The sequence below is a fragment of the Phalacrocorax carbo genome, chromosome 9, assembly GCF_963921805.1.
Source record: "Phalacrocorax carbo chromosome 9, bPhaCar2.1, whole genome shotgun sequence".
In the NCBI taxonomy this organism is placed as follows: Eukaryota; Metazoa; Chordata; class Aves; order Suliformes; family Phalacrocoracidae; genus Phalacrocorax; species Phalacrocorax carbo.
In genome coordinates, this window is record NC_087521.1 from 1,758,120 (window position 1) to 1,774,785 (window position 16,666).

Consider the following 16,666-nt stretch of genomic DNA (forward strand, 5'->3'; position numbering starts at 1 on the left):
GTGACTAAAGTATCTCTTAGTCTTCACACACCGACCGGATCAGATTACTGGTTACAATTTCATGTACTGGAGGAAAGGAGCAAACAAATATTTCTTTATAACTTTTAGCAAGGAAAAGCAAGACAGCAAAGAATTCAAACCTGACAATGTACTGGAGGTGTCCCAGAGAGCGGTCCTGCAGAGGTCGTGGAAAAGACAATGGGTGACCGTATGCTACTTGAAGTTAGAAAAATCGATTGCTGTATAAGGAGTAAGCATGCTGGCTGAGATTTCAAAAGCATCGGGCCCATATGGAAGTTCCCCAAGGGAGTAGCTCCTACTGCACTCCCTTTGCCACTTTGGAAAAGGCAGGCAGCCATGAGGCAACTGGCTGCGTAAGTCATGTCCCTGTTGTGTTTATTCTTCAGTCCACCCAAAGTAAGTACAATAAAACAGGGCACCTAGAAAAGTATTTTTTGCTATAGGTATGTAGTATTTTCAAAGATATAAATGGAAATTTTTGCAATTTTTTTTATATTACTGTGGCCTTAAAATAAAGCAGAAACGGACTGAATGTATTTCTTTTAATTTAAAAAATAATCTCCATCTCTGTGTATATACATAAATACACACATAAAAAATAAAAGTTGTACTCAAAAGCAGAATCTTGGAAAAAACACTGATGCATTCAGCAGGAAAAAGAAAAATCTCAGCTCGTGATGTTCTGTACATGAGAATTACACTTGAGAAAAAAGAAGGAAATTTGAGTCTAGGTACACAAGAGACATGACTGCTGCGTGTATTTCCTCTTTATATAACCAGCTCCAGGAATAGAGTGTTCCATCGTTTGGTATTTGAGGTTTGACTTCACATTGTTTAGCTTGTTACTGCAGGCAATTTATAACAAGGTGGGTGAGATAATTTCATGCTAGTGAGGACAGGCAGAAGCTTGCAGGGGTCTCTTGCTCAGACAGCGATCTCAGAATTGCACCATAACCAGGCCTCACCAAAGGTCTGAGCAAGCTCTTTTCCTCCAGCACGCAGACCACCCACAACCCTGCAGACAGATCCTGGCAAAATTATCATTAGCAATGAAGCATTTTACCGTCAAACTGCTGGCGAATAGAGAAACATATTGCCCCAGCTAGCTGCTGAACAACAGGTTTTGTATCAACTACTTTTTGTAATCTAGAGCTTTCACTTTCTTCAATACCTTACTTACAATACACACACCCCCTCCCCCGTCTCATTCTGCACTTATTCAAGGCTAAGAAATTGCCCCTATATTGCTCCCTGAGGTTGAGTAAACACAGATCTCTCAGACAGCTTTGCGAGAAAAGGGTCATAAAATGTAAAATGAGTCAGTAGGTCTGGGCTGCCACATTCACCTGTGTGCTGGGAAGGCAAGCTCTGGCATTGAAATCTCTCAGCAGAAAAGTATGTGCTTTGATCCCTATAAATCCAGGGAGCTCCAGAAAACTCTGTGAGGTTTTCTGTGGAACCTGAAATTCACTGCAAGGACTTCCTGTTTCCTCAGATCCATTTTATAGTGGTGTTTTCCACATTGGCATAGTATTGCAACAAAAAAGCACAGTTGAGTGCTTGACATTTTCCCATTCCAAGAGACTCCAAAGCACTTTTTACGCTATAGAATTTGCATTGGGATGGCTAGGAAGAGCCAGCTGCAGGCTTTGGGACTGTACGACACTACTCACAGTTAAAGGTAAGGGCAGGAATAACCAGATGCGAGCGCAGACCGTGCTATTCCAGCTGGCCAACCTGACAGACATTGCTGGTACCTCCAGGTCAGTCCCTCAGGAAGCCACAAACAGCTGATGAAGAGAAGCTGCCCAAAGGACAACCGCCATTGCATGCTCTGCGATGCCCATCGCATCTCATCGCGTGAACAGTGGCACACGGGTGATTACATATACCCAGCTTTTTCAAAGCAGCTTTTTAAGATGCTAGGACGCCTCTGGTGCAGGACACCGTTAAACATTTAGTTCCTTTAGAGGATTAGGGATTAAATAAGATGAAAAGAAACCACATCAAAATAAAGAATGATGAAACATTTCTAGACAAAAGTGAAAGATGACAAGTGTTCAAAAGTATTCTGACGTAAGAGCATTTTTTAAATTAACTGTAGAAAAGCAGCAGTGTTTGAAAACAGTTGTTTAATTGTCTGGACTCTAGAACAAAAAGCTATCAGAAATTAAACATCAAAGTGCAGATTCCACTATGAAGAACATGCCAGCTCCACTGCATCTAAAAAAACCACCAGGGGACAGAATCAGACAGAAGACAGCAAGGAATTGTCTCTGTATTAAAAGCCAGACAAACCACCACAGCCCCAAGAAAGCAGGGCACCCCTTCTTTAGCAGCCACTATTTCCCCTCATCGGAAACAGGACACTGGGCTTTGTGGTACAGGACTGTGCGCCTGACCTGAGCCAGTACCTCTGTTCAGGTTTTTTTATTAACGAGTCCGTAGCAGATGCTATAAGTAACATTGTTTCCAAGCTGCCAGTCTTACAAAATTAATCTGGGATATAAAAGTCTAGCGGAAACCCTTACAACTAATGCATTAGGCCAAGCCCTGTCCACGGCTTTACCTATATCTTTCCCTTCAGTTGACTATGAGTGCCAGTGGAGATTTCAGCCTTACAACTACAATTGAGTAAACAGGACAGCCGCTAATGAACAGCGGGAACCTGCTACCATGCTTCAGACAGAGATGTTCACACAAAACCCATGATGCTTATTTTAAGCCCTTGGAAAGGAAATGCAGTTCCATGCATACAAAACAGACCCGTTGACATCGGAGGTATCATCTCAACAATTTCTAAATACCCTTGAGTCACAGGCTATGGCAACTGAGGCAGCACGGCTGAGGCCCAGCAGGGGCTTCACAGGTTCAGCACCTCCTTACACGCACCTCACTAACGGTCTTGAAAGCCGCCATCTTAGACCTCCTTCTTCCAGCTACTGCAACACACGAGAAACATCCACTAAGTTGTCTTGTATCTTTTATTTAAGCTTCTTGGTTAAGATTTTCTCAGGTGACAGGAGAACCCGATTTTAGCTGCCAGTGTAATAAGTGACTGAAAAGCATTTATCTTCAGCTGCTTTGTTACTGTCCTCATCATCTCAGTAATTTTTTTTTCGGGCACTCAAAACTGACACAGAATTGTTACACCAGCCTGCTGAGGCTCTAATCAGAAAAGCTCCTATAGTTACTGAGCAGGTTTAGCAAACTTTTGCCTCAGTTACTGACTGAAATGGTGCTCACCAAAACAGTTCTCAGAGATAATGTGAATTATAATCCCCTGATAACACTCCACAGAAACAGCATGTGTGACTCATTTTTCAGTGCCTTGCTTTACAGCACTATTTTGGCATACAGATCACATCGTGACTTTTTAGTTTATGAACACTTTGTCCTTTTGTCTGAGCACCCCCCTATTGTGTTCAGTGGAAGCCAAATCACTATTTTAGTGATCTGAAAAGACAGCAATTTAAGAAAATAACTTCATTTTGTGATAACACATTCAGGTATCTTCCAACATTCTGTGACACTACAAGTTACTTGACTTTTTTGGTTTTGCACAGTAAAGGTGCACAGCTCTGATGATCAAGCAAGGATTGAAATAGAGATATGCCCTAGCAGAGACTACCTTCTGTGGCCACACCAGGTGGCAATTACATTGTTTGTACTGTGGCAGTATTAAGAATTCCTAGTTACGGCTCAAAGCCTCATTTTTCATGCATTTTTTCCTCTAGCAGCACAAAATATGAAGAAAAAAGATGTGCAATATGGGACATCAATGGAAAGAGATATATGTTTAAAAATTTAGCAATTTGGAAAGGTTACTTGAATAAAAACAACTCCTCCTCCCTCAATTCCCACAGACAAGGAAAACAGGATTTTTTTTTTTTGTTCTACTCCAACATGGAAAACATCTTGTTTCTCTTCTTCAGAGAAGATAAACAGGTTGTTTCTAGAGTGAATATCTCTAGTGTAGTTCAGTGTAAACAAGATTTAGGGTAAGCAGAATTGGAAGTCATGCAGCAGTGAGCTCAGAAGACAGCACTGCCTATTTTGAAGTGTAAGTTCATTAAAGCTCCTGCTATATCCACCTATAAGAGCAAAGTGCAACTATATGTAGTTTTTAATTAATCAGCTATGTTTATTGGAATGGTAACAAGCTACGCTCAAAGTTTTCAAGTTCTCAGTCCCTAAACACAGAAAAAAAACCAAAGGAAATGGTGTCTTAAACAAGTCTGCATCAATAAACTTGCAAGAAAAACATTTTTTTCCACTCATTCTTGGCTTGACTTAAAGCAAACAAAAGAAAACCCTTTCAATGTTAAAGGGGAGTCACCCACTGATCAAACCTTTCAGGTTCTATATTTGTATCACTCTAGGCCATGTGACAAAAGAGGGGTAAAAAAAAATCTTGGGAGTTACATAGCCCAGAAATTTATTGAATATTTGCTCAAATACATTCTGTATAGAACTGTTGAGCTGACTTGGTTTTGGTGCTCCCAGGAAAGATCATTAACAGATGCACTGAGCTGTAATCACCAATTAGGAATTGTTACGTACGCAAATGTTAAGCATGGGGCTGCAACCTCCCTCTGGCCAAATCTGTCTTGAATTTGACTGGGCACCTTCCCTTCAGAGGATTCAACTTGTATAAGCTGCTGCATCAAATGTTATTTAGAAGAGCCTTGCACATATTGGTCTTTTTAAAACAGTAAAAACACTTCAAGTATTTGCATTTGAAGTTTTCAATACTGGAAGCGTTATAGCCGAAAGCATTTGCAATGGGGTCTTTAATTTTTTGTATGGTCTCTCTTCTAAATCTCTCAGGAGATTTAATCTTCAGTTTTGGCTTCCATTTCCTCAGCATCATCATCCCCATCCACTTCAGCATTTTCCCTCTCCAGTCTTTCCAGCTGCCTTGCAAGTTCAGTCTCATCTGTGTCAGTAACCACCTTAGGCTGAAAAAAAAAACCCAAAACAGAAAACATGGTAAACTATCATTAAGAAAGATCATATGTGTGTGTGGTATATATATACATACATTGTATATATTTAGGCTCTGATTCTACATAAAGAGTAAGAGATGAAAATACATCCTGAAGTCACACAATAAAAACCAGGAAAATTAGAATCTTTGGTATAGAAACACAGAAGTTTAGGGTTTCTTTAGTTTCTTAATACTTTTTACTAAAACTTCTCCTAGCAATACTGATCTTGCTTTACTTTTAAAATGTTGCAAGAAAAAAAAAAAATCTTGGAATGTAATGTGTTCTTACCTCCATCTGCACATTAAAGACTCCTCTCTTCTCCTCAATTTTTTCTTTAATTACAGCCATGGCTTGATTTAGAACAGACAGTCCTTCAGTTCTCTCCAGTGTTGTTGTAGTCATCACATAACGAGGAGGAGCTATTAGATTAATCTATCACATTGTCGAGATTGTGAGGAAAAGAAATTAAAAAAAAAAGCAAACTCAGCAACTAAAACAAAGAAAGAAAAATCTCAAAAGCAAGTGAGCAACACAGTTCTGAGTGTAAAATTCACAGAAGAAACATTTTCCCATTAGAAAAACCCTTTCTAGAAGTATAAACAACTTGGATGGAAATAACAGATAACAAAGTGCACAGACTGTCCCATGTCCGGCACCAACATCAGTTATTTCTACTAGTATGTTTATTTAGACAAATACTGGTAAGTAGAGAGAATATCCACTTTGCAAATCAGCAAAACAGCCTAACACATAATTTTTCAAACAATTAAAAAACTGTGACAATGTATGATGGCTTTTTTTTGTGTTTTTTTTTTTTTAAAGATGACTGGAAAAGTAAACTCCTTGTTACAAGAAACCATTTTCAAAGAAGGAAGTACTTTCAAGTTTTTTGAAAACACGTGTTCAGTAAGGCACTCAATATCCTAAAATTGTTGAGGAGAAAAACTAGGCCTGGGCACAGCAGCCATTCTACCAATACTCACACATACGTGGCAAACATGCCTTTTCTTATATAATCTTATATCTGAGAACAAAATTTGTTGCTCCCTACCTAAGGCTACATAAAGGTGCAGTAGGTATGTAGTGTGCCAATACTAGACTTTAATCAACTGAACAGAATAAATACAGCTTCTTGAACTTGGGAAGCCACAGCACAGTCACAGGAACGACTGGCAGCACACAACTGAAAGGAACTGTGTTACGTACCTGATAAATAAGAATCAGAAAGCAACTACACAGCTTCTCAGCCTCAGCTACGTGACTGTGACAATAGCAATTGCACGCTACATGTACCTGAGGGCATCAGAATACTTCGCTTTTGACTGCACAATTAAGACAGAAACTTACTTTAATAGGCATGTTCTCTGTGGAACAGTTCAAGCCTGCTCTCAAAGCTTCTTTCACTGCATCTATGCCTTCATAACCATAACAGGCAACCTCAATATCTAGGACAGAAGAATACAAATAATAAAACTTTACAGTTACCAAAAGCAATAGAATCTTTAAAGCTTTTTAACTTAAGCTTTAATAAAGCTTTTTAGCCACCAATGTTTATCCACAATGAGAACCTCAGTAGCTCCCAAAGCTGAGGAAGGTATTTCACTTTCTTGACTTGTAAGCTGAGGTAGGAGCCTTTGTGAATTCTTTACATGTACAGCATTTTACATTGTGCTTTGAAGAGCCAAGATATGAAATTACATACTCACATTCACTCACCTCTCACCCAATATACTCAATGGGAATTTAATTCAACAAGAGCAAGTGCAAGTTCCTGCACCTGGGGAGGAACAACCCCAGGCACCAGTACAGGCTGGGGGCTGAACTACTGGAAAGCGTCTCTGCTGAGAAGGACCTGGGAGTGCTGGAGGGCAACAAGCTGACCATGAGCCAGCAACGCGCCCTTTGTGGCCAAGAAGGCCAACAATATCCTGGGTTGCATAAAAAGGAGTGTGGCCAGAAGGTCGAGGGAGGTTATCCTCCCTCTCTGCTCTGCCCTAGTGAGACCACATTTGGAGTGCTGTGTTCAGTTCTGGGCCCCCCAGTTTAGGAAGGATGTGGAACTGCTTGAGCAAGTCCAGCAGAGAGCTACCAAGATGATCAGGGGACTGGAGCATCTCCCTTATGAGGAGAGGCTGAGAGACTTGGGTTTGTTCAGCCTGGAGAAGAGAAGACTGAGGGGGGATTTCATCAATACCTATAATATCTAAAGGGTGGGTGTCAGGACGATGGGACTAGGCTCTTTTCAGTGGTGCCCAATGACAGGACAAGGGGCAATGGGCACAAGCTGGGACACAGGAAGTTCCACCTCAATATGAGAAAAAACTTCTTTCCTGTGAGGGTGATGGAGCAGTGGCACAGGCTGCCCAGGGAGGTTGTGGGGTCCCTTCCCTGGAGACATTCAAAACCCGACTGGACGCGGTCCTGTGCCCCCTGCTCTAGGTGTTCCTGCTCAAGCAGGGCAGTTGGACAAGATGATCTCCAGAGGTCCCTTCCAACCCCTGTGATTCTGTGAATAATTATGTATTTCACATGGAGAGATTAAGATATAAAAGCAATAAATACCAGAGAAAATTAAGGATCTATCAGGAAAAATGAAACGTGAAAAATCACATCCATGAACTCATATCTGTAATACTCTGATTAGTCTTTAGACTAATACGTAGATTTCTCTACCTATGTAGCAATGTTGCAAGACTAATCTACACAGAAAAGTTAGTTTCACTTCCAGGTATCTAACAACCACCTGCTAATTCTGAGCTATCACAAACAAATCACAGAAGAGCACCCCAGTCAGCCTCAGGATGACACTACCAGCCAATAGAAAATTTCTACACTTGCTTTGAAGACAAAATTAAAAACAACTTAGCCCATCACAACAAAACAGGCAAGAGGAAGTAAGAGAACATGGTCAACAAGTAGCTTTATTTTCAAAACTAACAAAGTGCTATTTACATTAGCAATGTCACTATTTATGGCAATCAAATCCCACTTACATTTCTGAAGTTCATGTTAACTCATCGTGATCTAAAGTAATACGTAAAGGAAGTTTTTCATTACCTTACTTTTTGCACTCTCTCCTTGACTTCACTGTCATGCGGACATAGCTTATCTTTTCTCCTCCCCGCAGGAATCAACAAGAGTTAATGCTCTTCAACATACCCTCGCAGAGCAGAGGCAATTTCTCAATCTAGTTAAAAAATGTGCCTCTGATACATTGACTACCTGTTTAATAGGAGGCACGCTTTCAGGCTGTTTGACTAGCTGTACAACCAGATTTACAGTTTTAAAGTAAGCCTTCCTAAGTAGTGCAGACGTGCTTTTTCTGCCCGCGCTAAGCTAATGAGAGACAAACCAGCTCATATGTTTTATGAATACATTAGAAACATGCAATGTTTGAGCTAACGTATCTTGCTGAATGGTTTGCCATCAACCAATTAGAAGTACACCCAGAGCAAAGTCAGAACTATTTTCACATATTCATGGACAAGTGGGTAAGACACATGCCCTAGCTGTGCTGACAGAGATCAATCATCCTGTTAGGGAACCAAATAATTTAACACTTTGAATAACTAAAAGAATATTGTGGATGCAGTTATAACTATAAAATATTTAAATTCATTGTGTGTCAGCACAATATGATGTCCTGATATATAATGCAGTCTATGTACTTTGCATCCCAAGGAATCTGCAGTTCAGGGGAAAAAATAAAAGCCAAACCACCTTGGAATTTGAGATAGAACCCACACAGGGATTTCGCAAGCAATCCTTGATTAAGATGTCTTAACTCTGGAAGAACAGTTCCACTCAAATATCAGCACCACCAACACTAGTTTTAACTGAGTTTATAGTTTGCAACAAGATTCACTAATTTGACTTATATGAAAAGTTGTGTTAAGTGAACACCTGGAAAGAACTCACCAGCTCGGATTTTGACTGCTTGTGGCGTCAAACGTCTGTTAATATTGTCAATCAATACACGCCTCTCTTCCTCTGTCAGGTCTAGGCTATCCAGGATTGCAGGGTCTCTGAACCAAGCAAAGCAACATTACAGAAATTATACTGAAGTGGAATATGACACAATATTAACTTCTGGTGCTATTTCAAAATTATTACGCCTAATCATAGAGATCTACTAGGCAATGAAAACAGGGAAGTTTCTTAAGAGTCGATTGAAACACTAGAAGAAAATAAACACATCTATTTCCAAAATATTTTCTACTGGAAGCACTTAACAACAAAGCAGAAAAGTAGTTTACTCAACCTGTTCCTGAAAGGGAAAATCTGAATTTTTTTTTTGCACATGATACACAGAGTGAGAAGAATATCTAGCTGCTTGGTATTTATGTTCCCTCCAGTGTGAAGATAAACCCATACCACATGAAAGAGAATCCATGATGAATCTGACTTTTTTTTTTTTTCCCCATTATTTTAGCATTTCATTCAAATAAAAGATTTTTGTCATTCTACAAAGTAACCTATGCTCATCCCATGTTATTCTGTACTGTTTTTAACAGTGACTGGATCACAGACAGATACTTATATGCTGGCGATATTCTTGGCTAAAGAAAGAATACAGGTTTTTTAGATCACAAGCTAATAGTTTAAAATCCAGAGATTATAGAGGCAAACTCCTCTGCTGCTTATCCATATAAATTAGCAGCTCTTGTTTGAAGGGGTGTCAATTCTTTTTATTGCTGTATTAATTTAATCCAAAATATATCTGAAACAGAGATCATAAACACAAAGCTCCTCACAAAAATTGTTCCTGTTCTTCAGACAGGAGTTGCAGTTCTCTGAGAAGCAATACTAGATCACCCACAATACTACTAGCAGAGAAACATGAACTAAAACAGCCCAAAACCCAGAGGCAATAGCGGAGATTGGTCTCTGCTGCTAAGTGTCATCTTTCATGATTTTATATACCAAGTATAGATAGTAGAAGGGCCAAACATAAGGAAACAAAACCCAGAAATATGACGGTGTGTACACAGCAAAAATATGAACCCATATGGCAGAAGTGATTTAGGACATGCAAATTCTGTTTCCTCATTTACAATCTATTCTGTTAAATCCTCAAGTTACTTTCATGAGCATTTGATAGGCATTCAACAAATATGTCCTGAATGTTTATATTTTACTGATCAGAGGGTAAATATACTTTAAAATTCTGCCACCAGTATCCTGCTGTGTGAAACCCCAAAACACTAATCCTAAGCACTAAGAAAGAAATAGCAAATCACATTCTTAGAGGGCATGCTAAGCCTCCAGAAAGCACTTCAGCAAGCATAGGAAGGCAGCAATATCCACATTTTTCTGCTCTACCACTACAGCTTTATGTAGGAGCACAATGGGAACAAACAAAAGTTGCAGTCTGTTGTCAGAAATCTTGAGGCATTATTGATGAAAACATGTTTTCAGAACAGTCTGCTTCAGAAGTTTGTGCTCCAACCTGAATAACAGGTATTGTGTGTTCGGAATTTTTTCTGAGTTTAAGAGAAACTTTATCAGCCAATATAACTACAGTTTTTTGTTCTAGTTCCAGAATGATCTGGAATTCCTCCTGCAGCAATGTGCCCAGATTTGCCCTTTACAAGTAAATACCAAAAAATAATTATTATCCTATGAAACAGAGTGCATTCAGTCCAAACGAGTAAAAGCCTCTTCCCCAGAAACACAGAGATGGTTTTAAGTTAATCAAAATGCTACCAAGCGCCCTCTGCTTTAAGTCAACATAATTTCTGAAGTTTTATTGCTGCCATCTAGTGTTCAACTCAAGTTTATCATTCATAAGCTTATGTGCTGTAAAAGAGTAAAATTGAAAATGTTTACTGAGAAATTTATTTTTGGGTTGCCAGTTTCATCATAGAATCTTTAGAGGGGAGCAAAACAGGTTAATTCTGAAAGCAAATTAAACTAACATACTTCATAAACAAAATTAAGAGCAATCTATCTCAGTGCATACTCCCTTAGCATCACAATTTCAAATTCTTTCTGTTCATAATTCCATTTCTATGTTTATGATCCCATTCCCATTCTTTAAGTTTGGAACTGTAGAGAAGTAACAAGCCAGCTTGTTGCTTTTAAAGAAGAAAAATTCTGCTGGTGCAGTGGAAGAGTGACAGTCAGCTGTGAGTAAAAGTATCTTCAGACACAGAGCTAGATATGTTTGGTAACACCTGCTTGGAATGAAGAACAGGTAAATTCTGACAGACAAACTAAGATCAGTGCTGCTTCTTCTTCTGTTAGAAATATTGCAGGCTTATCTATAGCAACAGAAATCTCTCTAGTGTTTGTAATTACATGTTTCTCTTATAACACATTCACCTAGTGCCTGAGTATTTCTCCACATCAAATTCAATTAATACTTTAAAAAAACTGACATACACAGAGTGGCACACTCAAAGATGGATAAACACAAGGCAACTCTGAGCCTCTTTCTCAAAAGCTTTAGGAACTTGAAGAAAGCAGTAAGATGGAGAAACCTACAATAAGCTCCTGGAGGACTGAGGTCAGAATTTACTAGGTTTACTTGACCAGTACATTCTACATACAGACTCTGGGGAAAAAAACCAAAAACCACAAAAGCCCAAAAAGAACATTATGATGGATCTATTCCAGGAAATAATTCTCTGCAATTATAACATAAAGCCCTAGAAATAGAAAAAATGTCCTTACGAGACTGCATGCTTGAATGCATCATAAGCACCATATCCTGGTCTTTTGTACTTGTCATCAAATACCCAGGCAGTTCTCTGGAACAGACTCTCAAGTTGCTCATCCTTTGTATACTCCAAGACTTCAGCAACATGACGAAGAATGCTGTAAACCTTGAAGACAAAAAGGGTATTAGAAAAGCCAAAACAAATCACCACCCATACACACTTATCCGGTCTCACACTCTGATTTAATGCCTGGCTCTTACTATGAGTTTGTACAGCTTAAAATTGAGTCCTGCAGATCAAAGTGCATAACCAAAATTGTTGATGCAAATAAACAATACAAAATATTAAAATGTCTTGATTCTAAACACTGCATGATGTTGCAGTACAATCCTTCCCTATATTTAGCAACAAACTACATACTCAGTTCTAGGAAGTTAAAAAATATCAAAACCACTTTATTAACCTAAGCCTGTGTAGTTATGAAGATAAAATTATTCTCTCATGGAAACTGATGCCAAAAGTGTTACCAAGTTGATAGAGAGTATATTTGCATACAAAGGAAAAAAGTTAGAAACAAAGTAATATTTAATGGTAAGTGTTCTACTCAGAAGCATAAGACCACACAGTAGTAAGGACGGGAGTAGACGCCCTAAATGACTTGCATGGGTTTTCAATAAAACCTGCCCAGAGAGTGCTACCAGCATAGGCTTTTAGATTTCTAATCATTTAAACTTCCCCCTTTACATCACAGATTCTCAACTGACGTATTACTTCATCTACTCATTAATCTGATCTGGCCATTAATTAAGAAGCAGCTTACCAGAGTGCTCATGGACAGATGACCCGATTACGTATACTTGCATGGGTAAATGAGAATCACAGTATGCTTAATAAATGAGAACAAGACTTTATTGTCATATTATCTTATGTCTGTGCATTTTGGGTGCTCAGGAAAGAAGCTGGCAACACTATGCCTGCATCTAGCAAAGCAACTTACAGTCTTTGATTTCGTGAATTTGTCTTCACATTTGATTGCCTCCTCTGGAGAAACTCTTCTTTTTGACAAGTCAATATAACCTATTGAGGAAGACCATTTTGAAAGCGTCAGGCATTGTGCAAACTACATCTAACTGCTTAAAAAGAAAGGGATAAAGAACAAACACTGGCTCAGGATGTGCCCCTTGCCTAAGCTACCTCTGTCTGTTGCTACAGAAAGTAACACCAAACCTTAATGAATTTGATCAAATCATGACTCAAACTAGGGTATTATTCTTTTGACTGTAAATGCTCATAATAGCAAATCTTTAAAATTACTGCCATAAGAATGCTTTCTCTGCAAACCTGGATGAAATTTTCATTTTTCAGCTGTCAGTGATCCATTTTTCTGTCACTGTAAACAGTTTTGACAAAAAACATACCCATATACAAAGAAGCAAGTTTGATGCATATTTTTGTAGTGCTCAACTCAATGTCATTCAAGGTTGGCACTCCATCAGTTTAGCTCTGAATGGTTTCCTAATAAAGTAGGCCAGGCCTCAAATTCTGGCTCTAACTCCTTGGATACCGTTTTGGGAGAACTGTCTGTGAAAAAAGGTATTTTGAACCATTTCTTAGTAAATTTTAAAAGGCCTCCACCTACTTCTCACAAACTATAGGCTCCCCAAAAGATTCAATAAAAGATTCACTGTGTGAATTCCAGGTGTGTTTCTCTGTTAATATGAGAATGAAATAAATTTCTAAGACAAAGTATCCTTTCATTAGAGATGTTAGAAAACTTATTTTACTTGAAATCTATCTGAAATAAGTTTCTTCTTGTTTGTCTTTCCTCTCTGCTTTTTCTTATCTTGTCATTTGTTACTTAATCTCAGAGTTAACTGCAGTTCCAGAAGTATTCTAGAAAAGCATATTACCTGAGAAACATCATACCAACAGTCATGTTTCTAGAAGATGTGCTCAGTGTTTATTTTCATTATTTTTTTACACCTGGATATAGATTTTAAAGACTGCAAGGAACCGTATGAGCAAGATCCAACATGTTCTACATAGAAAATATATTTTAAAAGCCTTTAGAATAAAAGCTTCAAACATCAGAAGTCAGGAAAAGACAAAGTCACCTGTACAGTCTGAACTTATAACCAACCTCCTGCAGAGTTTATGTGGTACGATAATTACATATATGTCATTTACTTTATAGCCAAGGTTCAAGACTTGTTAATGCATAGGATGGACAGGAAGTGTTAGATGTTTACCATATAGATTGTTAATCACTACATCAGATGATCCTTCTCTTCAGTTAGGACTTAGAAAGTCCACATAGATATCAACAGAAAATTCCACCTCACTATGGTTTGTTGACCAAACATTGAGCTGGTGAGGACCCACTTAAGCAAATCTTTACTGATGTGATTGACCTTCACTAACCCAATGCCCAAAGGACACAGAGGACTGGAAGAATGATCACAAATATCAGACGGCATGATGATGGTCTATTTTGCTCAAGTGCCTTAAAAAAAAAAAAACCAGAATCCCTGACCAAAACAATGAATACCTAAGCCACCTGGCTTATCTGCATTTCTAGTAATTCAGTCTTGATATAGCCCACAATATCCCCCCCAATACCTTTTTCTTTGTCAACTCTTATGACGACAACGCATTCATTCCTCCCGATCCGGATGAGTTTGTTTATTGAACGAATACGCCTTCTGGATAGCTCACTGAGAAGGATCATGCCTTCAATGTTGTTGTACTCCAGCAGGCTGACATAGGCCCCCATTTCAGCAATGGACCGAACATTGACCATCACCACATCTTCCACCTCTGGAAACTTATGCTGATAGAATCTACAGCTTAGTCCTGGCATTCTGGAATTTGAGCAGAAAGAAATAAAGATTTTATTTCACAACACATCACTGACTTCTCCTACAAACATGGTAAAAAACGAGCAAGGACTGGTGAGGACAGAGAGGAACACTTGTACAAAAATGCAAATTAGGATAAGGCTTGTGCAATTCATACTTGGGTTCTAATGTTAATTTACTGTTTAATTTCTTAGTATTTTAGTATTACCACAATAATTTTCTAAGATGCTAATTTTTGCATTAAAGTAGAAAAAGCTTGCTACCCAGACTTTATTGTCCGATTCAACCGCCATACCACCTATCCATACCACAGAGTAGAGAAGAGACTTCAAGTGGTGAAAAGGTGGTACTGCACACCTTGCATCCATCTAAATTCACGAGGCTGTATAAAATTCTAAATCAGAGTTTAACAGGAGGAGATGGAAGAGAAGCAGCCTGCAGCGCTCATGACGGTATTTGTATGCACGTACTAAGACAGCATGTGAGAGGTGGAGAAAGTAAGAGGTAGAGTGAAGCTTCTACTACAGAGCAGACCCTACACTCCAGAAGATGACTTTCTAAACTCAGCACAAGATGTTAGGAATAATCCTGTAAGACCTGCTTCAGAGGCCACCTGTCAGCAAAGAAAGCAAAGGCCATAATTAGAAGAGAAGATAGAACTCGCCTGAATGAATGAAGCACTACAACAAAAAAAAAAAAAAGAAAAAGAAAAAAGCACCCCTCAACGTATTGCTAATCAGGAGGAAAAAACCCTGAAAAACAAAACCAGAATTCTTTCATTATAGGTACAAAAAAAGGTCAAAAATAATGCTTCATAATCATGTAGTGATAAGAAGGAACACTTAAACGTCTTCATTTTCCTGATGATGAATCCACATACTCACCACTCACCAGGTTAGTTCAATTCCTTTTATCTATGCCTAGAAATTTCACACAAAAAGTTTCCTACAGAAGTAGGAGAGACTAAGATGCTGAGTCAGATGCATCACTCCTTCAAAATGGTGATTACAACAAATCACCAGAAGTAAAACCAGAAGTTTTACTCTTGATCTTTACAGCAGTGCTAACGCTTTCTAGCTAGATGAGAATTTGAAAAGGGAGTAAGACGGTAAAGCCAAGCACTACAGACGCATGGCCTTACAATTCAGAACACCCTGTCCATCCTTATTTCCATTCTTAACTTTCCAAAAGGGGAAACAGACACTAGTAAAGGATTATGAAAACACTCGTCTAAAGGTTTCATATAACTTCATTCAATTTGAAACCGAACAAAGAACTCCAAGATTAAAAATAAAAACTTCAGTGTTCAGTTTTCTAGTCCACTTCATGCAGCTCGGCTCGATTCTACACCTCTACTTATGAGATACAGAATAAAAATATTGCAAAGCAACATACCCCAACCACAGCAAGCAACCACAACAAACACTGCTCCGCACACAGATTACTCTACTCCTCTTTATGGAAACAAAATTTTTTATTTTGGCCTTCTGTGGGAAGCCTCTCAGGAGCAGCACAGCGCCCACGCTGGAAATATATCATCTTTCCAGGAGGTTACGAAGGCCCCCGCAAAGGTTTAAGCCCGCACGGCCGCGCAAAGCTCCGCGGAAACTGGCGAAAATGGAGTGACTTCTGACCAGCGGCTGCCCCAGGCTGTCGACAGGGGCAGCGCCCCGGAGAACCTAGGGAAGCGCTGCCCGGGCCGGCCGGCGGGCGCTGCCGGGCCGGGAAAGGCCCATCTCTGGCCCAGCGAGGACGAGAGATGGCCGGGCCCCGCGAGCACGGCCTGCGGCGCCCGCGAAACCCCTCCCCTCCCCCTCGCCCGGGCCGGGCCGGGCCGGGCCGGGCCAAGCCCTCAGCCGCGCCAAGTCCCCTCCTGACTCCGCGGGCCAAGCCAGGGCCAGGGCCAGGGCCAGGGCCAGGGCGCAGTGGGGGTAGAAAGAGGGCCGCAGCCGTCACCTGGCAACAGCTGAGGGGTCCCGCTCTACGCTCGCAGGCCGGACTCTCACGCTGCACCCGCTCCTGCCTCAGCGTGCGCCTCGCCGCCGCCCCACTGCGCAGGTGCCAGCCCACCCCGCTCCCGCTCCTCCGCACGCGATAGGCCAGCCCCGCGTCCCCAGGACCATGGAGTCTCAAC

General features: G+C 40.0%; 1 protein-coding gene across 1 annotated transcript; it reads right to left on the minus strand.

Annotated features, from left to right (window-relative positions):
* Nucleotides 1-4,796: 4,796 nt before the first annotated feature.
* Nucleotides 4,797-16,640, minus strand: EIF2S1 (eukaryotic translation initiation factor 2 subunit alpha). Its single transcript, XM_064460085.1, has 8 exons — nucleotides 16,489-16,640; nucleotides 14,294-14,535; nucleotides 12,672-12,751; nucleotides 11,688-11,839; nucleotides 8,931-9,037; nucleotides 6,360-6,457; nucleotides 5,301-5,444; nucleotides 4,797-4,982 (listed from the first exon to the last, which is right to left on the minus strand). Exons 2-8 carry the CDS (start codon nucleotides 14,532-14,534, stop codon nucleotides 4,857-4,859), a joined length of 948 nt encoding a protein of 315 aa, XP_064316155.1. The 5' UTR covers nucleotide 14,535; nucleotides 16,489-16,640; the 3' UTR covers nucleotides 4,797-4,856.
* Nucleotides 16,641-16,666: the final 26 nt, after the last annotated feature.

Coding starts and splice junctions, on each gene's coding strand:
- EIF2S1 (XM_064460085.1), bottom strand. CDS start 14,534: ATGCCAGGACTAAGCTGTAGATTCTATCAGCATAAGTTTCCAGAGGTG. Junction 11,840..12,671: donor AATTCACGAAATCAAAGACT/GTAAGTTGCTTT, acceptor TTTGTCTTCAAG/GTTTACAGCATTCTTCGTCA. Junction 4,983..5,300: donor TCTTTAATGTGCAGATGGAG/GTAAGAACACAT, acceptor TTTTTTTTTCAG/CCTAAGGTGGTTACTGACAC.